A 27,737-nucleotide genomic window follows, 5' to 3' on the forward strand; every position below is an offset into this window, starting at 1 on the left:
TAAATGTTCTATGAGTACAGAACATTTCTTTTTTACCCCACAATATCACTTTTAATTAATGTTTTAAGCACATTCCCCTACTTTGCAACCTGACTAGGATATCTACTCACCACAGTTTCTACTCGCCAATGGCTAGTGGGTGAGTGGAAATTTTGAGCCTGTGTGTATATATATATATATATATATAAGTTTCTACTGTGCATTGAGAATGTTGATTACAATGAATGTTCTACACCTTTTACATGTATTGCTTTTTTTGTAAAAGAAAAGGTGCCGGTACCCAAAAGAGGTGCGGGTACTCATTGAATTTTGATTGATATATTCTGCTCAGTAACTTTGAGAAAATCAAAAGGACAAGATTTTTACAATGTTTGATGTGTTTTGCAGCCCCCTCTTGTGAAAACTAGTGTATTTACATAATGATTAGAAATATTACCTGTAGAAGCTGTGGGGTTACTCAGTACCGGTGAGTACCCCCACAAAAAAAGCCCTGATGGTATGTATATGGATCTATTTTATACTTCTATTGCGCAGATCTTTTTGCTCTGTAAAGTGCCTACCATTTCAAACTACTACGTGATCTTTAAAACTTTTAATATATACTGTTCAATCATGTTTTTCATTGTAACAGCATTTAAAGGACATTGTACTCAAATGTTTAATCTGCTGTTCCACCTAAAAGAGTAATTTAAATAGTTATAGTTCAGCACTGCATTGCAAGAGATCTGAATGCAAAAAAAGTATTAAATTTGTTAGTATTTTTGAAGGGTCTGGAAATCAAGAGCAGTTCTGGGATACATGGGTATCTGCAGAAAATTTCCAGGGCAAAAAAATTATTTACCCATTGTGGCTCCTTGGTATCAAAATAGTGATTCAAGTACGTGGTTACTCTTGGTTATAAAGCGCACAATTCCAAGAGGAGGGCGTTTGCTTCTGTCTTGCCTATCAGACACCCATTCTGGGACACCATTCTTAAAAAAACATAATGAGTGTTTATCTTAAGTGCTTTGTGCCAATAAGAGTTTGATATAAATACGCTTTTGCACTGATCTAAGCAGTCATTGTTGCAGTATATTTAAAGGGGCATAAAATACTTTTTAATTGCAAGCCATTTCTGTATTTCTGCAATAAATTAACATTCCAACAAAGCGTAAACACTTTCTGTATACACTGGCATAGAGATTGCTGCAATTGTTTTTTCAATTTGCAACCCACCTCGGGATTTATTATCTGAAGGAAGCAATCTGAATTTATTACTGGAATAACAACAAACGTTTCCACTGTCATTCTGTTTGCAAAACTTACATTGTTGTGTCGAAGCTTTGGCCAGTTAGGGACAAATATATGGCATGATATTAAATTTACATCTACTTCCAATTCTTTTGCTAAAAATTAATAAACTTACAACATTTTTTAGTGTTAAATTACAGCAAAAGAGGGTCAAATAAATTATGAAAGTATTTTGCAAATATTTTTACTACAGATACTTAAATCTCATACTGTTGCAAATAAATAAAAATAATTTACTGCAGTTTTGTTTTGCTTTTATTAATTAAACTTTGTTATGATGGATTACATTGTGAATTTAAAGGGACAGTAAGTCCTTGAGATTTTTATATAAAATGTTTAGTTATCCACGATACAACTCTGCAATATATTTTCATTATTTATTTTCCCCCCTTTTAATATAATTTAGCTCTGAAAATTGAGCAATTTCTAATTCTCAGAATTTGAAATACAACTGGCTGACTTATCAATGCTAACCCCTGCTACATATCTGCCCCTGATCTGCTTAACCACACAACAACTGCAAAACAACTCCCTTTATACTAACTTTATGACTGTGGCTAGACTTGTTGTCTATGGGCTAAAGCCCACATTGGCTCCTTCAAATAAGGCAAATGATAGGTGGAGTTTGATTATTGAAAAATAATTGCAGTAAAAAGGATGAAAATTGTTTTCAAAACATTAAGATATATATTATTTTATAGCAACACAACAGGAATGTCTTGTAATTACACATGGCTAGATTTAGAGTTTTGCGTTAGAAGGGGTGCGTTAGCTACACGTGTTTTTTTCCCCCGGCACCTTTTAAATAACGCTGGTATTGAGAGTTCTCTGAAGGGCTGCGTTAGGCTCCAAAAAGGGAGCGTAGAGCATAATTTACCGTCACTTCAACTCTCAATACCAGCGTTGCTTACGGACGTGGCCAGCTTCAAAAACGTGCTCATGCACGATTCCCCCATAGGAAACAATGGGGCAGCTTGAGCTGAAAAAAAACACCCTAAAAAAAGCAGCGTTCAGCTCCTAACGCAGCCCAATTGTTTCCTATGGGGAAACACTTCCTAAGTCTGCACCTAACACTCTAACATGAACCCCGAGTCTAAACACCCCTAATCTTACACTATTAACCCCTAATCTTGCCGCCCCCACTATCGCTGACCCCTGCATTTTATTATTAACCCCTATCTTCCGCTCCGTACACCGCCGCAACCTACATTATAGCTATGTACCCCCTAATCTGCTGCCCCCAACATCGCCGACCCCTATATTATATTTATTAACCCTAATCTGCCCCCCCCCCCAACGTCACTACCTACCTACACTTATTAACCCCTAATCTGCCGACCGGACCTTGCCGCAACTATAATAAATGTATTAACCCCTAAACCGCCGCACTCCCGCCTCAAAAACCCTATAATAAATAGTATTAACCCCTAATCTGCCCTCCCTAACATCGCCGACACCTAACTTCAAGTATTAACCCCTAATCTGCCGTCCGGACCTCACCGCTACTCTAATAAATGTATTAACCCTAAAGCTAAGTCTAACCCTAACACCCCCCCTAAGTTAAATATAATTTAAATCTAACGAAATAAAATAAATCTTATTAAATAAATGAATCCTATTTTAAAGCTAAATACTTACCTGTAAATAAACCCTAATATAGCTACAATATAACTAATAATTATATTGTATCTATTTTAGGATTTATATTTATTTTACAGGCAACTTTGTATTTATTTTAACTAGGTACAATAGCTATTAAATAGTTATTAACTATTTAATAGCTACCTAGTTAAAATAATTCCAAAATTACCTGTAAAAATAAAACCTTAACCTAAGTTACAATTAAACCTAACACTACACTATCAATAAATTAATTAAATAAACTACCTACAATTACCTACAATTAAATCAACTAAACTAAATTACAAAAACAAACACTAAATTACAAAAAGTAAAAAAATATTACAAGAATTTTAAACTAAATACACCTACTCTAAGCCCCCTAAAAAAATAACAAAGCCCCCCCCCCCCCAAAAAAAATGCCCTAACCCTATTCTAAAATAAAAAGTAAACAGCTCTTTTGCCTTACCAGCCCTTAAAAGGGCCTTTTGCGGGGCATGCCCCAAAGTAAACAGCTCTTTTGCATTTTAAAAAAACATACAATCCCCCCCCCCCAACATTACAACCCACCACCCACATACCCCTAATCTAACCCAAACCCCCCTTAAATAAACCTAACACTAAGCCCCTGAAGATCTCCCTACCTTATCTTCACCACGCCGGGTATCACCGATCCATCCAGAAGAGGGTCAGAAGTCTTCATCCTATCCGGCAAGAAGAGGTCCAGAAGAGGCTCCGAAGTCTTCATCCTATCCGGCAAGAAGAGGACATCCGGACCGGCAGACATCTTCATCCAGGCGGCGTCTTCTATCTTCATCCATCCGGCGCGGAGCGGGACCATCTTGAAGCTGATTCAATCAGCCAATCAGATTTTGGTCCCTGTCCACGCCGGATGGATGAAGATAGAAGACGCCGCCTGGATGAAGATGTCTGCCGGTCCGGATGTCCTCTTCTTGCCGGATAGGATGAAGACTTCGGAGCCTCTTCTGGACCTCTTCTTGCCGGATAGGATGAAGACTTCGGACCCCTCTTCTGGACGGATCGGTGATACCCGGCGTGGTGAAGATAAGGTAGGGAGATCTTCAGGGGCTTAGTGTTAGGTTTATTTAAGGGGGGTTTGGGTTAGATTAGGGGTATGTGGGTGGTGGGTTGTAATGTTGGGGGGGGGGTATTGTATGTTTTTTTAAAATGCAAAAGAGCTGTTTACTTTGGGGCATGCCCCGCAAAAGGCCCTTTTAAGGGCTGGAAAGGCAAAAGAGCTGTTTACTTTTTATTTTAGAATAGGGTAGGGCATTTTTTTATTTTGGGGGGCTTTGTTATTTTTTTAGGGGGCTTAGAGTAGGTGTACTTAGTTTAAAATTCTTGTAATCTTTTTTTTATTTTTTGTAATTTGGTGTTTGTTTTTTTTTGTAATTTAGTTTAGTTGATTTAATTGTAGGTAATTGTAGGTAGTTTATTTAATTAATTTATTGATAGTGTAGTGTTAGGTTTAATTGTAACTTAGGTTAGGATTTATTTTACAGGTAATTTTGTAATTATTTTAACTTAGGTAGCTATTAAATAGTTATTAACTATTTAATAGCTATTGTACCTAGTTAAAATAAATACAAAGTTGCCTGTAAAATAAATATAAATCCTAAAATAGATACAATATAATTATTAGTTATATTGTAGCTATATTAGGGTTTATTTTACAGGTAAGTATTTAGCTTTAAATAGGATTCATTTATTTAATAAGATTTATTTTATTTTGTTAGATTTAAATTATATTTAACTTAGGGGGGTGTTAGGGTTAGGGTTAGACTTAGCTTTAGAAGTTAATACATTTATTAGAGTAGCGGTGAGGTCCGGTCGGCAGATTAGGGGTTAATACTTGAAGTTAGGTGTCGGCGATGTTAGGGAAGGCAGATTAGGGGTTAATACTATTTATGATAGGGTTTTTGAGGCGGGAGTGCGGCAGTTTAGGGGTTAATACATTTATTATAGTGGCGGCGAGGTCCGGTCGGTAGATTAGGGGTTAATAAGTGTAGGTAAGGTAGCGGCGACGTTGGGGGGGCAGATTAGGGTTTAATAAATATTATGTAGGTGTCGGCGATGTTAGGGGCAGCAGATTAGGGGTACATAAGGATAATGTAGGTTGCGGCGGTGTGCGGTCGGCAGATTAGGGGTTAAAAAATTTTATTATAATGGCGGCGATATGGGGGGACCTCGGCTTAGGGGTACATAGGTAGTTTATGGGTGTTAGTGTACTTTAGAGCACAGTAGTTAAGAGCTTTATGAACCGGCGTTAGCCCATAAAGCTCTTAACTCCTGACTTTTTTCTGCGGCTGGAGTCTTGTCGGTAGAGGGGTCTAATGCTCACTTCAGCCAAGACTCTAAATACCAGCGTTAGAAAAGATCCCATTGAAAAGATAGGATACGCAATTGGCGTAAGGGGATTCTGCGGTATGGAAAAGTCGCTGCTGGAAAGTGAGCGTTAGACCCTTTCCTGACTGACTCTAAATACCAGCGGGCGGGCAAAAAACCAGTGTTAGGACCCCTTAACGCTGGTTTGGACGGCTAACGCAGAACTCTAAATCTAGGCGGACAGTGTTTACTGTCCCTTTAATATAATTTTAGTTCTTTTAATGGCTGTTCATTCCAACATTTTTGTGTTTGACATGCAGAGACCTTGTAGCTGCTATTAGTTGTGCACAAACAAGCATTTCCTCATTCTTTCAGTTTAAAGGGACAGTAAAAACAATCTTGGGATTTTAATCTAAAAGGTTTAGTTATACATAGAAAAGCCTCAAAACAAAAATAACATGAAATGGGGGAATTATTAATGAAAGTGTTACTAATTTTCAGAGCTAATAAAGCAACCCTGTAGACTTTTCAAGGCTAACCCTGCTACATCTTTACCTATTTGACTTTAACAGACAAGAACTGCAAAACAATGTACTTTATATTAAACATATGACTAGCCCAGACTGACTCCTCCAAATGTAGCAATACGTGGATATAGTTTTGGCAACTTAAAAGCAATTGCAGCAAGCAAGTTGTTAATTTGTTTAGGACTTGACTCGTATGATATTCTATAACAAGACAACAGTAGTGTTGTAATTACAAGTTGTTTACTGCCCCCTTTAATATAAAATAGCTTTTTCTAACGTTTAAAATGCAAAAAATATTTTGGCATCATTGATTTCTCCCCTTTTATTAGCTTGATGGTAAATTTTGAGCACAATATCCCTTGGATCAGCTGTTCTTTAAGCCTTTTTACATGTGTAGCTGAACCAAGTGAAATACATTCAATAACAAAAATAGCTGCAGGCCGTAGTAATACTGAGTCAGTTTGTTTAATTTGCACTCAATATTTAAACAGGCACAGGAGCAGATGCAAACGGAAGCTCTGCGCTACAAAGCAAAGATCGAAGACCTGGAGAAGGCTTTTAGCAGAGAAAAGGGCAGGTTAGTTTCTTACTACCAATGTGTAAAAACCCCCAAGCACAATGAATTTTTTTATAACAAAAGTCATGACGTTTAGATTTAAAAAAAATAATAAATAAATAAATGGCTAGATACAATCTCTCTTTAGACCAAGGATAAATTATGGGAACCAAAATATCTGATTATCACTGTCAGATTTGCTTTAATTAATTACATTCTAAAGACGTGTTTAATTTTACAAGCTTAATATAATCAATTGCTTCACTTTTGTTCTGGGTTGACAGAAGTTTATCAGTAATGATTTATTACTTCATTCTAGTCCATTTTATTCCTTAATGAAACATAAAGTGATGGTAAATTTCAGACTATAAGAATGTTGCAATAAAAATATATTAGTTGCAAGTAAAACTACATTATTAATATTTTTTAAGTGTTTATATATTTTATAATTAAGGTTTATAATCCAAATAGGTATTTCTTCTGTTCATCTCCCCTTCATTTCCTCTTTTGGCTGGGCTGTGATGTATAGAGCAGTCCCACCCACTCTCTGCATAGGCTTTCCTATGGGCTTTAAAGGGGCTGGACTTCAATTATTGTCAACCTGACACACACATGTTGATTGGATGTTCCACTGGAATTGTCATCCATGTGGGCCGGCATAACATTGTAATAGAAGCATTACTGTATGCACTAATTTAACCCTTTCACTGATGGATTAAAATGAAAAAAGGTACACATATACCTTTTTTAATGTCAAAGATTACATTTATGGCATTTTGATTATTTAAAGTTTACCATCACTTTAATGTTGATTTTCAGACCATGCTTATGAAACCAAAATCCTTCAGAATTCCCACATGATTAAAGAAACCCCTAAATAACTAATAGGTCTAAATAGTTGTGTATCACTGTTTTTCTTTATATAATAAAGTGATTGTTCGTAATTTACTGGATGAGCTGTAAAATATATTCCAGACTCATTTTAATTGTTTTTAAAATATTTAGGGGGTTTGCCAAACTGACCTATAATCCTCTGTTATTTTCTGTGGAGTTTTCACTAGTAGAACAGGACAGACTAACTGCACAATCAGGTGAAAACGAAACCTGTCATGTAGGTTAGATAGACCACTATACATACTTCACAGATATAGACAAATAACATTTTTTTCATGAATATAAAAATTGTTAGCATAATATTATAATATTTGCTTTCATATTAGGACTCACATTGGGTAGAAGAAAAGCAACTTTTTATGAAACGAAACCAGGAGCTTTTGGAAAAGGTGAGTTACTGAAGAATTATGAACACGAAAGTCTTCAAATGTAGGAAAAACTTAATCTGAGAGTCCAAATGCTTGAATTATGTGCCTGGACATCCATACATTATTTTACACGTGGGGGCAAAACAGGGAAATGAACAAAACATTAGAATATTATAATATGCTGCATGCTGCCACTGATAAGAGAGATTCTTGTAATAAACATGTTGTGCGTCACAAACACATGAAGGCTTTATTCTAACTTTTATCTATATAAAGTTTGATTTAAGCCTAAAGACTGAAAAATATTTAGCTGCAGCCTGTTCTAGATTAAAGTGTAGAGCCACTGACCATTATTCCAACCCATAAGAGTTTGTTGTTCCAAAGCATTGTATGCAAAGCAGGTGACTTTTGGCTTCCTTTCCTATGATATTCGAACCCCAATCTAAGCTATTATTTGAATTAATTACAAGTACAGTAAATTTATACACACACCAGAAATCATTGCATGGGAAAAGACCTACATACAAAATAGCCTCTTTAGCATTGTTAATCATATTTCCTTTACTGTAGCCAATTAGGGACAGATATATAAGGGCTCTTGCCTATATCAAGCAATCACTGTGCAGCATGAAGGAAGTTGAGGGTTATGAATTCAGTGGAATGCATTCCAGACTTCCTGGAGGCTTTTCAGATTTAAATAACAGGACAGCAGATTAAAGGGATATAATACTCATATGCTAAATCACTTGAAACTGATGCAGTATAACTGTAAAAAGCTGACAGGAAAATATCCCTTGAACATCTCTATGTAAAAAAAGAAGATATTTTACCTCATAATTTCCTCAGCTCAGCAGAGTAAGTTCTGTGTAAAAAAATATACTTCAGTTACTGCCCAGCTGCAGGTAAAAATAAATAAATGAAGAAATGAACAACAGCCAATCAGCATCAGCAGTGCTGAGGTCATGAACTCTTTTACTGTGATCTCATGAGATTTCGTAGTGAACTTCCTTAAACTGAATAGAGAAATAAGATGAAGTGTTGCACATAAGCTCACTCCCTTAGCTGTCCGGGACAGACATACTGATTTGCTGCTTAGAAGTCCTTTACAATGGGTTGTGGCTACTGAGGAACTTTTGAGGTAAAATATCTTTCTTTTTTATATAGAGATGTTTAGGTGATATTTTCTAGCCAGCTTTTTACAGCTATGCTGCAGCACTTTCAAGTGTTTCAACATTTGGGTATCATGGCCCTTTAAATAATAATAGTGTAATAGTGTAATGGGGAAATACATTTTAAGTTGTATGTCTCTGTAAGACACCAAAATAATTTATACAACATAACAGGACAATCTGGTTAAACAGACAAAGAAAAACTAGAAGAAAAAGAGGAGGCATTTTACTGGTTTTTCTTCAGGCGGTCTTAACTGAATAATGACAATGACTGCTGAATTGCTTTGAATGCAGTTGTTTCACTTGGTAAATCATATAAATTTATGATATTTACAATTATCTATTCCTATCATTTTGAGTAAAGTTATAATTAACATCCACACACTTAAAGGGACAGTGTGCTGCAAAATTTGTTTTCCCTTGATGTGTTTACAATGGCTTGTTATACCAGTTGCAGAGTTTAAAATTAATGGGAAATTGTTCCTTTAGGTATATTTGTGCATATGAAATAGCACTCTCTGCTAATTGAAACCACAACCCAATAAAATGGCCTGAGCATGCAGGGATAGCCAACCTCGTTAGTTTATCTTTGAATATTTACACAAAATCCTCTTTATTTTATCTCTCTATACACAGTGTCCAATACTTAGGGTCTGATTCTCCAACTCTCACCATCAAGGAGATAAATCATCAGCCTATTTTACTCAACTCTATACTGTAAACCAAGTGTCTCTTCTTCACATAAATAATATCACTGATCTCCCCTGAATAAGATAAATAGTTCCCAAGGTAATAATTGCCTTATAGAATTTAGCCATTCCAAAGAGGTTTAGAGAATCAGGCCCTTAGAGAGAACAATGGAAAATTAACATTTTAGTACCTCTCTGTCCAACCGCCCACTGGGATTTTTCCCCTAAACCTTCTTGTTTACATATTCTATAACCCGTACTTAAGTATTTACATTTTCAGTATAGGTAGGGATACAACAGGTAAAATCAGCTATTTTTAACTGCAAAATAAAGATAAAGGGTATATTTGTAGACAATTTTATACACTTCAACAGGTAAGATAACCATTGAGAACAAATTAGGGGCCATATTTTCAAAACTCATATTACTGAACTCCCCTCAATTAGATACACAGTCCCCAAGATAAAAATTACCTTTAAAACAATCACTGAGGGGGCTCATAATAGTGATAAGACATCTTAGAGAATCTCGCCAGACTAAATAGCTTTAGAGAATCAAGTCCTAAAGGTGAGAAAAAAAATAACAGTACACTGTCCCTTTAATTGTAATCATATAATATTAGGTCAAGAAATGGTGATGTTTATTATTAAATGAACTGCCCATGCACAAAAACATGAATATAAAAAAGAGGTCAAGACTGTTAAATTCTCTCAGCACAAAGTATTGGGTTGCAAATTGATTGATGGCCTCAAATTTGAAAGCCCTGAGTGAAGTTATGCAAATCACTTCATGTGGCTGTTTAAATGGATATAAATAGGTCTCACTTCTTAAAGTGAGGGTGAGATCTCAAAACCTCTTGATTTTATTATAAATCTTATCTGACATAGGGCTTGCATTTGCACCAGTCATCTTCTAGGTAGCTCTGTATTAAACAAAATTAAAGATTCATTATTATTTTATTATATTATTATATTTAAAGCAAGTGACATTGTTGTCATCCAATGGAATGAACACATTTAAATATACTATTTGTTTAAATGTGTTTAAATGAAACTAATACTGCAGTGTTATTTGTGTACTTCCTACTAATGCACATTGGTCGATAGGTACTTCCTACTAATGCCTATTGGTCAATAGGTACTTCCTACTAATGCTCATTGGTCGATAGGTACTTCCTACTAATGCTCATTGGTCGATAGGTACTTTCTACTAATGCTCATTGGTCGATAGGTACTTCCTACTAATGCACATTGGTCAATAGGTACTTCCTACTAATGCTCATTGGTCGATAGGTACTTCCTACTAATGCTCATTGGTCGATAGGTACTTTCTACTAATGCTCATTGGTCGATAGGTATTTCCTACTAATGCTTATTGGTCGATAGGTACTCCTTACCAATGCTAATTGTATTGTTCACCCAATATTCAGCTGCTAAATTATCTTTTAGCAAATTAACATTAGGAAATACAAATATAAAAAAAAAAAAATCTCAGTCAAAATGAAACAATCTACATTTTAAATGTAGCTCTTTAGTATGGATGAGATATATATTTTTGGGGTAATATATCGTTTTAAAGTGAAGGTAAACTTTGATAAATGAAAGCCCATTTTTTTTTTTAAATACTATTAAAAACAGGGGCACTTTCATTCATCAAAGTTTAGAAAGCAGCCGTTTTGATTAAAAACTTACCTTTGTTTTTTTCACCGCCAGAGCAGCTTCCCCCCACCTGGAGATCCTTTCTTCAACACGTCATCAATGACTAATCCAGCTTCCCTCCAATCACAGCATGGCTCAGGCAATGGACAATCCTGGGGGGAAAGCGTGATTGGAGGAAGCTGGATTAGTCATTGAAGACGTGTGAAGAGAGGATCTCTGGGTGGGGGAAGCTGCTCTGGCTGTCAAAAAAACAAAGGTAAGTTTTTAATCAAAACCTACTGCTTTCTAAACTTTGATGAATGAAAGTGCCCCCTGTTTTTAATAGTATTTTTAATAAATGCTTTCATTCAACAAAGTTTCCCATCACTTTAAGTATGAAATAATGAGATCAATTTGTTTATCACTTCTCACTCAGATAGAGAAACTGGAAATCAGAAAACACACAACTGCATCAAGATTTGCAAGATGCTAGAGACCAGAATGAATTACTGGAGTTCGAAACCTAGAACCTTGAAGTAAGATTGGTTTCAATTATAGTTTTATTGTTTCAATCACATTGCAGTTAAGAAATGTTGCAACTAACAAGTTTTTTTGTTTTTTTTTAAATTGAAATGTTACTTCTTTTTATAGGAAAGAGAAAGACGATCCCCACCATTTAACCTCCAGATCCATCCATTTTCAGATTGGCTGTTAGTGCACTTCAGGATTTACTGTATGAAGGAAGGTGGTTAGGTAAAACCGACGTGCTAACTGCAAAGCCTACTGCTCTCAATTACAGGGAGCACATGTATAATGATCAGAGCTCATGAGAATTAGCCCAGTTAGTAAGTTAAGTGTGAAAGCAGAGGGTGTGACATTCTGAATGTTAAACATTAGAACTGTGAGATGCACTATCAAGAGATTACATTTATAGCATAAAAACATTTTAGTTATTGCGTCATATCATATTTAGAAATTTAAAAACTAAGAAAGATGTAAAATCCCACTAAATCAAATGGCATTAAGGATTTTTGAGTTTACTAAGAATGTGTTTAAATTCAAAATTAATTTTTTAAAAACAAACTGAGGATTTTGTTTCTTTTTCTTTTTCTTTTTTCTAAACAAAACCAAATTTAATACAAAAGCGACCATCAGATGAAAAGCAAAGAACAAATAAAACATAATTTAAAATAAACCATCCATATACTCCTGTGATATGCTGTTGATACAAAGAAACTCGACAATATGAATCATTGAAGAAACTAGAATGCAGAATTGTTACTTTGTAGAGGAGATAGGCTCAGTCAAATGCTTTACAAGAGGAAAATGCTGTTTGCCTTGATCTCACAAATCACACTTTGAAACGTTATCTGCATTTGTTTCGTTTATAAAGGTCAAACTTTTCCCACCTTAACAAGTGACTGGCAACTATCCTAGAAAATGCTTACATTTAAAAAATGTTTGGTGTTTTAAGGTGGTATTCAAAATGCTGTCAACATCTAACCCTAACTCAAGCCCTAATGTTGCTGTATCAATTTTCCCATGGAATATTAGATTAGTTTATATGTCCTGTTTGCATCAAATTTACAAAACCTACGAAGATAAGAAGAATTGAGACAATATTTGTCTCACTTTAACATTCTATGCTGTGTTTCATAATGTAATAAAGACTTTGGTTCACCAGAGAGATTTTATTTTTAATGTTGTGTGTATTTATTCTGTTATCTAGGATGTCTGCATACCCAGCATCTTATAAAGCAAACTGGACATCCTAGGTGATAATGGGGTAAGACCACTTTACTTCCTCATTCAAATGTATTTAAAATAATGTGTGTTCCTGCAATGTAGTGAATTCTGTTTTAAAGCTAATATGCAGAGTAAATATGCAGTATTGGAACAAGATATTATTTTCTAATAACACAGTTTGACTTTTTCTGGTTGACAGAACCTAAGGAATGAAGAACAAGTTGCCATAATTCAAGCCAGCACTGTTTTATCTCTGGCCGAAAAGGTAATCATTTTATTTTCAAAGCTGATTAATACAGCTAACATATGGATACATTCTTATTCTAGCTAAAATGCTTATTTACAGTTTATTCTAAATGTGCATTATTTGTTGGTAGAAGCTTTTTCCCAGTGGAATATACACTAATACTATGTAGTACTAATAAAAATGGTAATTACAGATGTTTGAAACTTACATAGGAGAAAAAATGACTTGGTGATAATGATTGTAATGGGGAAAAAAATAAAATATTATACTCATTATGCGCAGAAAGGGGGTGTTCCAGTAGTGCAAATGTGAATACATTTTAATCCCGTTAAATGAGTTAAACACATAGAAAAACAGGACATTTAATTACAAATTATAGGATATAGCGTTAGCAGGCAAAATACTGCAGGGGAAATGGATTAATTAGGTTTCATAACTTTAAAATGAGTTCTGGTATCATTTTAATATGTCTAAAATTATAAACCTGTGATCCAATGTGAATATAAAATATGTTTTAAACTAATATTAGCTCTGATAATATTGGGGACCTAGTAAAAAAAATATTTTATATGATGCTGTTTCCTGCCTTCTGGAAAAATCATTCAGAAAGGATTATTTAACATTATGGGGCCCATTTATCAAGCTCTGGATGGAGCTTGATGGGCCCATGTTTCTGCGAGCCTGCAGGCTGGTCGGATCAGGTCCAACAGACATTTGTTAAATTAGCTCCTATGAGTCTGTTAAAAAATGTTCAGTACAATAAATATTTATTTGGTCATTTAATCTCTCCAAAGCTGTATTCCTTGTTGTGATTAGACATGTGCGATTCGTTTGGGATCGATTCGGAAATTCGGAAAATTCGGTAAATTCGGAGTTTCGGATCGATTCAAATTTCTGAATTAAAATACTGCCGAATCTACCGAAATGAATCCGAATTAGCTGCCGAATCTACCGAATAAATCCGAATTAGCTCGGTAAATTCGGGATTCCCCCATAGGAAACAATGGGGCAGTTTCGGCTGAAAAAAAACCTGACAAAAAAGCAGCGTTCAGCTCTTAACGCAGCCCCATTGTTTCCTATGGGGAAACACTTTCTAAGTCTACACCTAACATCCTAACATGAACCCCGAGTCTAAACACCCCTAATCTAACACTTATTAACCCCTAATTTGCCGCCCCCGCTATCGATGACACCTGCATTATACTATTAACCCCTAATCTTCTGCTCCAGACACCGCCGCCACCTACATTATCCCTATGAACCCCTAATTTGCTGCCCCCAACATCGCCGACACCTATATTATATTTATTAACCCCTAATCTGCCCCCCCCCCAACGTCGCTGCAACCTAACTACAAGTATTAACCCCTAATCTTCCGACCGGACACCGCCTCCACCTACATTATAGCTATGAACCCCTAATCTGCTGTCCCTAACATCGCTGACACCTATATTTATTAACCCCTTATCTGCCCCCCCCCAATGTCGCCGCAACCTAACTACAAGTATTAAACCCTAATCTGCCGACCGGACATCGCCGCCACTATAATAAATGTATTAACCCCTAAACTGCCGCACTCCTGCCTCGCAAACACTATAATAAATTTTATTAACCCCTAATCTGCCCCCCCCCAACGTCGCCGCAACCTAACTACAAGTATTAACCCCTAATCTGCCGACCGGACATCGCCGCCTCTATAATAAATGTATTAACCCCTAAACCGCCACACTCCCGCCTCGCAAACACTTCTATTGGCTGATCGGAACAGCCAATAGAATGCAAGGTCAATCTGATTGGCTGATTGGAATCAGCAATCGGATTGAACTTCAATCTGATTGGCTGATTGAATCAGCCAATCAGATTTTTCTTACCTTAATTCCGTTTGGCTGATAGAATCCTATCAGCCAATCGGAATTTGAGGGACGCCATCTTGGATGACATCATTTAAAGGAACAGTCGTTCGTCGTTCAGTCGTCGGCCAGGGTGGATGTTACGCGTCGGAGGTCTTCAGGATGCTGCTGCTCCGCTCCGGATGGATGAAGATAGAAGATGCCGCCTAGATAAAGACTTCTGATGGATGGAAGACCTCTTCTTGCCCCGCTTGGATGAAGATTTCGGCTCGGATGGGTGAAGACGACTCAAGGTAGGGAGATCTTCAGGGGCTTAGTGTTAGGTTTTTTTAAGGGGGGTTTGGGTGGGTTTTAGAGCAGGGGTATTTGGGTAGTGGGTTTTAATGTTGGGGGGTATTGTATTTTTCTTTACAGGTAAAAGAGCTGATTACTTTGGGGCAATGCCCCGCAAAAAGCCCTTTTAAGGGCTGGTAAAAGAGCTGATTACTTTGTAATTTAGGATAGGGTAGGGACTTTTATTATTTTGGGGGGCTTTTTTATTTTATTAGGGGGCTTAGTTTAGGTGTAATTAGTTTAAACCTTCTTGTAATTTCTTTTTTTATTTTCTGTAATTTAGTGTTTTTTTTTTCCGTATTTTAGTTTATTTAATTTAATTGTATTTCATTGTAGGTAGTTTAGTTAATTATTTTAATTACAGAGTAGTATTAGGTGTAATTGTAACTTAGGTTAGGGTTTATTTTACAGGTAATTTTGTCTTTATTTTAGATAGGTAGTTATTAAATAGTTAATAACTATTTAATAACTATTGTACCTAGTTAAAATAAATACAAAGTTGCCTGTAAAATAAATATAAATCCTAAAATAGCTACAATGTAACTATTAGTTATATTGTAGCTATATTACGGTTTATTTTACAGGTAAGTATTTAGTTTTAAATAGGATTAATTTATTTAATTATAGTAATATTATTTCGTTTTATTTAAATTATATTTAACTTAGGGGGGTGTTAGGGTTAGACTTAGGTTTAGGGGTTAATAACTTTATTATAATAGCGGCGACGTTGGGGGCAGGAGATTAGGGGTTAATAATTGTAGGTAGGTGGCAGCGATGTTAGGGAGGGCAGATTAGGGGTTAATAAAATGTATTATAGTGTTTGCGAGGCAGGAGTGCGGTGGTTTAGGGGTTAATACATTTATTATCGTGGCGGCGATGTCCGGTCGGCAGATTAGGGGTTAATACTTGTAGTTAGGTTGCGGCGACGTTGGGGGGGGCAGATTAGGGTTAATAAAATGTATTATAGTGTTTGCAAGGCGGGAGTGCGGCGGTTTAGGGGTTAATACATTTATTATAGTGGCGGCAATGTCCGGTCTGCAGATTAGGGGTTAATACTTGTAGTTAGGTTGCAGCGACGTTGGGGGGGCAGATTAGGGGTTAATAACATTTATTATAGTGTTTGCGAGGCGGGAGTGCGACGGTTTAGGGGTTAATACATTTATTATAGTGGCAGCGATGTCCGGTCGGCAGATTAGGGGTTAATACTTGTAGTTAGGTTGCGGCGAAGTTGGGGGGGCAGATTAGGGGTTAATAAATATAATATAGGTGTCGGCCATATTAGGGACAGCAGATTAGGGGTTCATAGCTATAATGTAGGTGGCGGCGGTGTCCAATCGGCAGATTAGGGGTTAAATAATTTTATGATAGTGTTTGGGATGTGGGGGGGGCCTCTGTTTAGGGGTACATAGGTAGTTTATGGGTGTTAGTGTACTTGGTAGCACCGTAGTTAAGAGCTTTATATTCCGGCGTTAGCCCAAAAAGCTCTTAACTACTGACTTTTTTGTTCGGTACATTCGGATCTGCCGCTCCGGACACCGCCGCCACCTACATTATACTTATGAACCCCTAATCTGCTGCCCCCAACATCGCCAACACTAGCCATGTGCGATTCGTTTCGGATCGATTCGGAAATTCGGACGAATTTCTTAAATTCGGGGATTCGGATCGATTCGAATTTCCGAATTGAAATAGTGCCGAATCTACCGAATAAGTCCGAATTAGTTCGGATTTATTCGGTAGATTCGGATGGCCATGGATTACACTAGTATTGTACAGTATATTAGGTTATATCACTCTGCTATGGGTTACACCTAATATACAGTACATAATACTAGTCTAATACACAGCATATCCCACCTAACACATACCGGAATTTCGGAACCGAACCGAATTCAGCCAAATTTATTCGAATCCGAAACAAATTCATTCGAATTTTTCCGAATTCGAACTGATCCGAACCGAAATTCGAAAATATCCAGAATCAATTCGAACCGAACCGAATTTTTCGATCATGCAGATATCTAGTTGTGATATAATTGTATTTGTTTTCTGGTAATCACTGTATATCATTCTTTGCATTTCCTTTGAATTATTAATAGTTTTAGAATATTGTTTGATCAGTATTTTCATTGTAAAAGATAAGAAGACTATATATTTTGGTAAAAACTTAAAAATGTTCAGCAATTTGTTATCTTTTAAACTATTGATGTATCTTGTTACAGTAAACGTTTGTAGAGGTTGTTGGAAATGTTCAAAGATTATTCTTATAGTTAAAGAAACTGGTTTCCCTGGAATACTGTAATCATTATTGCTTTTTGTTTCTGCTTAAAGGGAAATTGTATTATTATTATTTTTATGTTATCCAAAATGGAGGAGTTTAAAAAGTATTTGATAGTATTTGCTTTTTTTTTTTTTAAATGTATGATACAGTGTTGAATAAACCAGTTATGCAGAAATGGTTGATTTTTAAAAATCAGTTATAATATGTTTTTATGTGTATATACATAGTGCACACAAAACCAGTCAATTACTGCTGTCATCTTACTATACAGACTGAAAGTAACACAACACCACCTTGTGGACAGTGCAAGTATGGCAGCCATTAATTTAGTTCCTTAGAATTTCAATAAAGGACACCTAATTTCTACTCTATTAGTCTACTATTAATAATAATAATAATAATAATAAAAATAATAATAGCTAAAGCATCTTGAAAATAAGTGGTATGAGATTGTAAGTGTCTATGCAGTAATTTGCAGACAGCAGTCTCCAGAAAATATTGCCCTAGAAAATTAGCATGTTTCATTTACTATATTTACTGTTTTAACTATAAAAATAAAACTAAATAGTAGATATTCCTCCCTTTTGTACTGTTAAGCAGTATGCCACAGGTTTATACTTTACTAGTCTCATGAGAAAATCATTCCCACATATAGGCTCCATTTAAGAAGATGCAAATGCAGCTTTGGAGCGCCTTCATGCGAGCCTGCAGCCAATAGCTAAGAAGCAGCGGTCTAACCTATACGGCAACTGTTAACTGGCATTTTTCAATCCCTCCCAGACTTGTCCTACTGGGGTGATTGAAATCAGGGGGCAGCTTTGCACAAGCAGTGTGCTAGCTGTAATGCCGGGCAGACAGAGGTGGATATGTCCTCCCAGCCTTTGATAGTATTTATAGCTTGGGTTTTTTCTAGTCAGAAAGGATGCTTATAAAGTACATGTCACATGCCAATTATACACTATTGCCTTATTATCTAATTAACAAAGGAGACCATATAAGGTGATAACTCATGATCATAACACAGAATGTCTGCTGCATCTAGTATGTTACATTACACAGACAAAATGTACCGTACATTATTTAATGTTCTCCATTTCTTTACATTGTAGTGGATACGGCAAATAGAAGGTGCAGAAGCCGCACTACATCGGAAGATGATGGAGCTGGAGAGTGATATGGTAATTAAGAATTAGATGTTGTGCTACCAAATATAATAAAGGATACAACTTTATTCCATTCATCAAAGGACCATAATAACATAATCAACAAATGCATTATACAGACACTTTAATTTTAAAAGAGCAGGCAATTTTTTTTTCGGAAAAATTTCTTTTGTTTCATTTCATGTCCCTTTGCCCTGTATCAAGTGACAGCCTTTAGCCAATCACAGACTCATATCAGTGTTTTGCCCTTCACCAAAGGATATCAAGAAAACATAGTACATTTGATAATGGAAGTCAATTGGAATGTTTTTTTGTTTTTTTTCCTTTTTAATGCACCTGTTCTATTTTGAATCATGAAAGTAAAATGTTTACTTTCATGTCCCTTTGTAAATATTGCAGACATTATATTAGCCTGTGCAGATGAGAAAGTGTTAGTAATAAAATCTTATTTGATATAAAACTGATGGTAACATTTTGTTTGATTACCCCAGGAGCAGTTCTGCAAACTGAAAGGTTATTTGGAAGAAGAACTTGATTACAGGAAGCAAGCCCTAGACCAGGCATATCTGGTATGTGTTAACACCTGGTTATCACCCTGCAACTGATATAGTTGTGTAATGTAATCATATATGTTATAGTCTTTGCACATTTATATTGTCCAGCAATGCATAATCTACACTACCAACATTTTTTTTTTTTTTTTAAATTCTTTATTTATATGTCCAGCACTGAATAAGGCAACAAATGGTATGCACAACAAAATTGCAAAATATGATGACAAAAATTGCTACCAAAGACAGCACTGTATTTTCTTCTATAATCTATTAACATAGCTACTCCAGACATTACTTATCCTCTCTCTCTCCTCGTCTAACTTATTATAACTAATTCCCCCTATCTAGCAAGTCAACAGATAACAGTATAGCTTGGATAACATATTGGGTCCGATCAAAAGTTCTCCAAGAGTCTCTGATATTTTGTAGTTCTTTACAATCAGTCATTGCAGCTCCATTATGAGTGAGTCTCTCAATCGATTTTGGGTTTCATATATCAACAGATTAATTCCCCCCCCTCCCCATCTAGCTCAGCTTCCTACTCTCTCCTGAGTTAACCCAGGGCGCCCCCCCAGGGTTCTGTTCTTGTCTCTCATCTTAGTCTCTTCATTGGTTTATTACCTTGTTAATTGGAAAGTTTAGAAAATGTTCCATTTGCCTCGTAACTGGGCTTCCAGAACGAATTCTGAGTTTTTGAGTGGATACAGAATTTGTCTCTGATGTGTTAAGTCTAAGCTGCGAATCAAGGGTTCCCATTTGTTGAGGAAATGTTTGGTTCGTTTTAAGATGTCACCCTGTGTGTCTACTTGTTCCCGAATCGTTTGCTGTTGTAATTCTAGTTTGAGATGTGTTAGTGTTGGTGGATCAGGCTCCATCCACTTCTTGAAGATGAGCTTTCTGGCAAACAGTATGACATTATGTGTAAATGTCATATGCTTGTTTGTGTCCGACTGTGTGTGAAGGAATATTACTACGTGAATGTTTAGGTCTATACTCCCTCCCGTAACTCTCATTGCCCATTTGTGTGCCATGTTCCAGAATCTCGTGAGTTTTGGGCATTGCCAAATCATGTGGAGAATGTTGGGGTTTGGGTGTGCGCATTTTGGAAAAAGTCCCGAAGTCTCAGGACACCATTTGTGGAACATCTTTGGTGTTATGTATGCATTGTGTAATAGTTTTGTATGTGATTCCCGGATGTCATTTGATAATGATGCCTTCCTCACCTTTGAAACACTTTGTTCAATGATTTGGTCTGTAACTGGATTTGGAGTCCAAGTGCTCCATTTATGTTGGATTTGATCCCTCGTAGCTTTATTAGTCAGCGTTTGGAGTGCTTTGTATGTATGTGAGATTGAGGTCAGTCCTCCTCTTGTCAGGGTCAGTAGCTTGTATATTTCGCAGTTGGTGTCCGGCATGTCTCCCATCCCCAGAATGCTTTGAACGTAGTGTCTTGTCTGTAGGAATGCGAAGTGGTGTTTGTGAGGTAGATTAAATTCTAATTGTAATTCAACAAACGATTTGACAGATTTTTGGTCTGGCGTCAGGACTTGTCTGATAGTAGTCAATCCCCTTGTTTCCCATTGTCTAAAAGGTGATGTGGTGAAGCCCGCCTGGAAATTTGGATTACCTCGTAGGGGTAGGTATACTGTATTTTTGCATGTTATTTTAAAGGCCCTGCAGATTTTCCACCACGCTCTTACAGGTTGGAGGAAGATAGTATTGTGCCCTACTATTCCCTCTAGTTGTGTGCGAGTCATGTGTGGGAGCATTTTTAGTGACCACGGGGCAATAAGTTCTGTCTCTAATGTGCTATTGGTGAAAACATTTCTGTCCAAAAACCAATCCATTACATATTTAGCTAAAGCTGCCCAGTTGTAGTACTCTATATTTGGGAGTGCTAGTCCCCCCATCTCTGGTGTGCATGTCAGTTTTTTATGTCCTATTCTATGTCGTTTCCCTTTCCATAAAAAAGTGTAGTATGTCTCTGTTCAGTGCCTGTAGGTCTTGTTTGTGGATGAGTTCGGGTAGCATTTGTAGTGCATATAGCAGTTTGGGAAACAGGATCATTTTAATTAGCCCTACTCTTCCCGACAGTGTCAGTGGTAGTGGTGTCCAATTTAGGAGTGTGCGTCTTAGTTCCTTGATTAGTGGTCGGAAGTTAAGTCCATACCACTGTCTGGGGTCTCTAGAGAGAATAATACCTAGGTACTTAAACAAGTTAGTTACAATCTTAAAGTTATCTTGTAGTGGTTCTGCTGGTGACTTATTCCGTAGCCACAACAGCTCTGATTTATCTTTATTTATGCAATATCCTGAAATTTGACCGAACTCGGTTATGGTGTGCATTAAAATAGGGATATTTCGCCTGGGGTCTCTGGTGTATAGGATCATATCATCTGCGAAAAGGGATATGTGGAGGGTTTCACTGCCAATAGTCAATCCTTCAATGTTTTTCCTAATTTTGGTTGCTAATGGTTCAAGGGCCAGGTCAAAAAGGAGCGAAGAGAGTGGGCATCCCTGTCTCGTGCCTCTCATTAGCGGGAAAGAGTTTGATGGTTCGCCATTAACTAGAATTGCTGCTCGGGGTTCATTATACAGTGCGTAAGTGGCTGTCATAAAGTCGCCCTGGATCCCAAATTCTCCAAGAGTTGTGAAAAAGTGGTCCCATAGTATCTTGTTGAACGCTTTTTCAGCGTCTACCAATAGCATACAAGCGTCTCCTTCCCTCTGGTCTCCCTCCTTCCCTCCCTCCCCCCAGTAGTGTGACAGGACTAGCTGCAATTTTCTCATGTTCTTAACTGAGGATCTCCCCCTAACAAACCCTGTCTGGTCTTCGTGTAGCAGGTCCGGTAATATCCCCGTCAGTCTATTGGCTAAAATTTTGGTGAACAGTTTGTAGTCTGAATTGAGTAGTGAAATTGGTCTATACGAGGATGTCAGTAGTGGGTCTCTGTCTGGTTTGGGGATGACTGTCACATTCGCTTCCGTAAATCTGTTTGATAGGTCTGCCCCTCCTTTCATTATGGCATTGAACAGTAAGGTGAGTGTCTCCGCCACCTCCTCCCTGATCATTTTATAGAACTCCCCCGGTAGGCCGTCAGGCCCGGGGGTTTTTCTAGGGGCAAAGCGTCAATAGCTCTAGTAATCTCCAGGGAGTTCACTGGGCTATTTAAAAGTCCTGTAACTGCACCTCAGTTATTTGAGGGAGGGCTAAGTCCTTCCAAAAGTTTTGTTTCAAATCCTCATCTACCTCTGGGGGCTATACAGTTTGGAATAGTAGTCTACAAATGTTTTATGTATATCCTCTTTCTTTGTGAGTATTGTTCCTTGTTTCTGTATGGCTGCTATAGTATTAGGTTTCCTGGTTAGTTTGGTGATCTTTGCTAGTAATTTACCTGTGCGATTACCATATCGATAGAATTTAGCCTGCATCCGGGTTTGGGCTCTGCCTGCTGTCTGAATTAGATGAGTGTCTCTGAGGGTCTTGATGTCTTTGTAATGTAATCGGTTTTGGTCTGTCGGGTGTCTAAGGTATTGATTCCTTGCATTTAGTAGTTGGCAGAGAAGTAGTTCACCTCTCTTTCTGCTAATTTTATTTATTCTAATTGCATAAGTTGTGATTCCCCCTCTTAGCACCGCTTTTGCCGTTTCCCAAAACAATGAAATGTTGTTTATGTGTTGTTTGTTAAGGTCTTTGTAAACTAACCACTCTCCCACCAAGTGTTTTCGCAAGTTGAGGTCGTAGGTACAGATGCGTAGGGAATCTCCACCCACACATCTTTCTCTGAGGGACATCAGTAATTAGCTCTAGTGTGACTGGTGAGTGGTCTGAGATGGTTATGGGATCTATCATAATGTCTCCTACCCTAGGGCATAAGTAACTTGAGACTAGGAAATCGTCTATGCGGGAAAGTGTAGTTTTTGATGGATGTGCACATGTGTAATCGCGAGCCTCAGGGTTTCTTTCTCTCCATACATCTAAAAGTCCCAGGCTATTTCTGAAGTTTTTAAGTATCAATGTAATGGGTAGGTCTGGAATTTGTAAGAGTTTGCTTTGGAGGTGTATTAGAAATTCTCTCTTCTGTGTCTGGGGGCCATATATACCGCAAAGTATCAGGGATAGTGTATCAATCTTTTGTTTTATAATCAGATATCTACCCTCGACATCCGAGATCACCTGTGTGATGTCATAGTTCAGTCCCTTTCGGAATAGCATTGCAATCCCTCTCACTCTTTTCTTTTCATAGGGCGTGAAGAGTACTTCTCCCACCCATCCCTGCTTAAGTTTTTTATGTTCTATTTGTGAAAGGTGTGTTTCTTCTAGTATGGCTATATCGGTTTTTTTTGTGTTCAACTGTCTCAGGATCGCCTTTCTTTTAATAGGCGATGTTATCCCTCCCACATTCCAAGTGGTGATTTTCATTGTCCTACAGTGGGTATCTCGTTGTGTGTGGGTGTCACAATTTGTCCAGGCTGTGAAGTGTGGATTGTTGTGTGTAGGTGTTGCAGTATAGTTTGATGAGCGTTACTTACTGTTTTCTGCAGTGTCCAAAGTCTGTCTACTCTCCCCCTGAGGGAGCGCCCTAAAATCTGATGGATTCTATCTATCACTATGATAAACAATAAGCAATCAGGTTAGTGAATCTTAACTTTTAAAGTTTTAAAACCGGTTCTTGAATTTGTTCAAAAGAGACAAATACATACAATAAATTTCAACAATATAACAGACAATAAACAGTAACGATTTTTTTTTTTCCCATTTTTTTTTTTTTTCCCACTTCCCGCTCCCCCCCCCCCCCACTTGTAAAGAATATAAGTTGTCATGTCCTTTAGTTTTTAAGAGGCTTTACTCTGTGATTTCTGAGGCCTTAAACAGTGTCTCTGTTTTCAAGTGTCATCTGCTTGATCTTCGTGGTCCTGTTGAGTTAACATGTCTTAGTGTTTAAAGTGCTTTATTCTTCTTCTTTTATGACCCTAGCAGCAGTTCTCATCTTCCTGAGGCAGAAGGACGGTTTTCTTGATCTTGTGGTTGTCCTCGTTCGTTCTCTCTCTGCAAATGTAGCTTGAGCTGCTTTGGTGACTCAAAGAACAGGGGGCCATTGGTTGTGTGCAGTCGTAGTCTCGCTGGATATAGAAGGGCTGCTGTCCTGCCTTGCTCCATGAGTTGTTTGCAGTAAGGTGTAAATTCTTTCTCCAACATAGGTGTGTCCGGTCCACGGCGTCATCCTTACTTGTGGGATATTCTCTTCCCCAACAGGAAATGGCAAAGAGCCCAGCAAAGCTGGTCACATGATCCCTCCTAGGCTCCGCCTACCCCAGTCATTCTCTTTGCCGTTGTACAGGCAACATCTCCACGGAGATGGCTTAGAGTTTTTTAGTGTTTAACACGAGTCTTGCCCACTCAGGAGGCCCCTAGTACATCTAGCGCGCCAATACTCCTTACTATGCAACAATTAACGGCTGTAATGGATAATTCTGTCAAAAACATTTTAGCCAAAATGAACACTTATCAGCGTAAGCGCGACTGCTCTGTTTTAGATACTGAAGAGCATGACGACGCTGATAATAATATTTCTGAACGGCCCCTAACCCAGTCTGATGGGGCCAGGGAGGTTTTGTCTGAGGGAGAAATTACTGATTCAGGGAACATTTCTCAACAAGCTGAACCTGATGTGATTGCATTTAAATTTAAGTTGGAACATCTCCGCATTCTGCTTAAGGAGGTATTATCCACTCTGGATGATTGTGACAAGTTGGTCATCCCCAGAGAAACTATGTAAAATGGAAGATCCTATGGATAAAAAATTAGAAGGTTTGCTTAAAAAGATGTTTGTTCAGCAGGGTTTACCTTCTACAACCAATTTCATGCATTGTCCCTGTCGCTACAGCCGCATGTTTCTGGTTCGATGAGCTGATAAAGGCGGTCGGTAGTGATTCTCCTCCTTATGAGGAGATTATGGACAGAATCAATGCTCTCAAATTGGCTAATTCTTTCACCCTAGACGCCACTTTGCAATTGGCTAGGTTAGCGGCTAAGAAATCTGGGTTTGCTATTGTGGCGCGCAGAGCGCTTTGGTTGAAATCTTGGTCGGCTGATGCGTCTTCCAAGAACAAGCTACTTAACATTCCTTTCAAGGGGAAAACGCTGTTTGGCCCTGACTTGAAAGAGATTATCTCTGATATCACTGGGGGTAAGGGCCACGCCCTTCCTCAGGATCGGCCTTTCAAGGCAAAAAATAAACCTAATTTTCGTCCCTTTCGTAGAAACGGACCAGCCCAAAGTGCTACGTCCTCTAAGCAAGAGGGTAATACTTCTCAAGCCAAGCCAGCTTGGAGACCAATGCAAGGCTGGAAACAAGGGAAAACAGGCCAAGAAACCTGCCACTGCTACCAAGACAGCATGAAATGTTGGCCCCCGATCCGGGACCGGATCTGGTGGGGGGCAGACCTCTCTCTCTTCGCTCAGGCTTGGGCAAGAGATGTTCTGGATCCTTGGGCGCTAGAAATAGTCTCCCAAGGTTATCTTCTGGAATTCAAGGGACTTCCCCCAAGGGGGAGGTTCCACAGGTCTCAGTTGTCTTCAGACCACATAAAAAGACAGGCATTCTTACATTGTGTAGAAGACCTGTTAAAAATGGGAGTGATTCATCCTGTTCCATTAAGAGAACAAGGGATGGGGTTCTACTCCAATCTGTTTATAGTTCCCAAAAAAGAGGGAACGTTCAGACCAATCTTAGATCTCAAGATTTTAAACAAGTTTCTCAAGGTTCCATCGTTCAAGATGGAAACCATTCGAACTATTCTTCCTTCCATCCAGGACGGTCAATTCATGACCACGGTGGATTTAAAGGATGCGTATCTACATATTCCTATCCACAAGGAACATCATCGGTTCCTGAGGTTCGCATTCCTGGACAAACATTACCAGTTCGTGGCGCTTCCTTTCGGATTAGCCACTGCTCCAAGGATTTTCACAAAGGTACTAGGGTCCCTTCTAGCTGTGCTAAGACCAAGGGGCATTGCTGTAGTACCTTACTTGGACGACATTCTGATTCAAGCGTCGTCCCTTCCTCAAGCAAAGGCTCACACGGACATTGTCCTGGCCTTTCTCAGATCTCACGGATGGAAAGTGAACGTGGAAAAGAGTTCTCTATCTCCGTCAACAAGGGTTCCCTTCTTGGGAACAATAATAGACTCCTTAGAAATGAGGATTTTTCTGACAGAGGCCAGAAAAACAAAACTTCGAGACTCTTGTCGGATACTTCATTCCGTTCCTCTTCCTTCCATAGCTCAGTGCATGGAAGTGATCGGGTTGATGGTAGCGGCAATGGACATAGTTCCTTTTGCACGCATTCATCTAAGACCATTACAACTGTGCATGCTCAGTCAGTGGAATGGGGACTATACAGACTTGTCTCCGAAGATACAAGTAAATCAGAGGACCAGAGACTCACTCCGTTGGTGGCTGTCCCTGGACAACCTGTCACGAGGGATGACATTCCGCAGACCAGAGTGGGTCATTGTCACGACCGACGCCAGTCTGATGGGCTGGGGCGCGGTCCTGGGGATCCCTGAAAGCTCAGGGTCTTTGGTCTCGGGAAGAATCTCTTCTACCGATAAATATTCTGGAACTGAGGAGCGATATTCAATGCTCTCAAGGCTTGGCCTCAGCTAGCGAGGGCCAAGTTCATACGGTTTCAATCAGACAACATGACAACTGTTGCGTACATCAACCATCAGGGGGGAACAAGGAGTTCCCTGGCGATGGAAGAAGTGACCAAAATCATTCTATGGGCGGAGTCTCACTCCTGCCACCTGTCTGCTATCCACATCCCAGGAGTGGAAAATTGGGAAGCGGATTTTCTGAGTCGTCAGACATTGCATCCGGGGGAGTGGGAACTCCATCCGGAAATCTTTGCCCAAGTCACTCAGCTGTGGGGCATTCCAGACATGGATCTGATGGCCTCTCGTCAGAACTTCAAAGTTCCTTGCTACGGGTCCAGATCCAGGGATCCCAAGGCGGCTCTAGTGGATGCACTAGTAGCACCTTGGACCTTCAAACTAGCTTATGTGTTCCCGCCGTTTCCTCTCATCCCCAGGCTGGTAGCCAGGATCAATCAGGAGAGGGCGTTCGGTGATCTTGATAGCTCCTGCGTGGCCACGCAGGACTTGGTATGCAGATCTGGTGAATATGTCATCGGCTCCACCTTGGAAGCTACCTTTGAGACGAGACCTTCTTGTTCAGGGTCCGTTCGAACATCCGAATCTGGTTTCACTCCAGCTGACTGCTTGGAGATTGAACGCTTGATCTTATCGAAGCGAGGGTTCTCAGATTCTGTTATCGATACTCTTGTTCAGGCCAGAAAGCCTGTAACTAGAAAGATTTACCACAAAATTTGGAAAAAATATATCTGTTGGTGTGAATCTAAAGGATTCCCTTGGGACAAGGTTAAGATTCCTAGGATTC

At 38.4% G+C, this 27,737-nt stretch overlaps 1 protein-coding gene across 1 annotated transcript in view; it reads left to right on the forward strand.

Moving 5' to 3' along the window:
- JAKMIP2 (janus kinase and microtubule interacting protein 2) overlaps nt 1-27,737 on the forward strand; it is a 218,287-nt gene that overhangs the window by 174,510 nt on the left and 16,040 nt on the right. Inside the window, 9 exon segments of the mRNA XM_053719844.1 lie at nt 6,275-6,364; nt 7,560-7,622; nt 8,592-8,596; nt 11,539-11,632; nt 11,748-11,849; nt 12,826-12,882; nt 13,042-13,107; nt 18,663-18,731; nt 19,208-19,285. Coding sequence (XP_053575819.1) covers nt 6,275-6,364; nt 7,560-7,622; nt 8,592-8,596; nt 11,539-11,632; nt 11,748-11,849; nt 12,826-12,882; nt 13,042-13,107; nt 18,663-18,731; nt 19,208-19,285 — 624 coding nt within the window.

This window comes from Bombina bombina, chromosome 6, assembly GCF_027579735.1.
Source record: "Bombina bombina isolate aBomBom1 chromosome 6, aBomBom1.pri, whole genome shotgun sequence".
Classification (NCBI taxonomy): domain Eukaryota; kingdom Metazoa; phylum Chordata; class Amphibia; order Anura; family Bombinatoridae; genus Bombina; species Bombina bombina.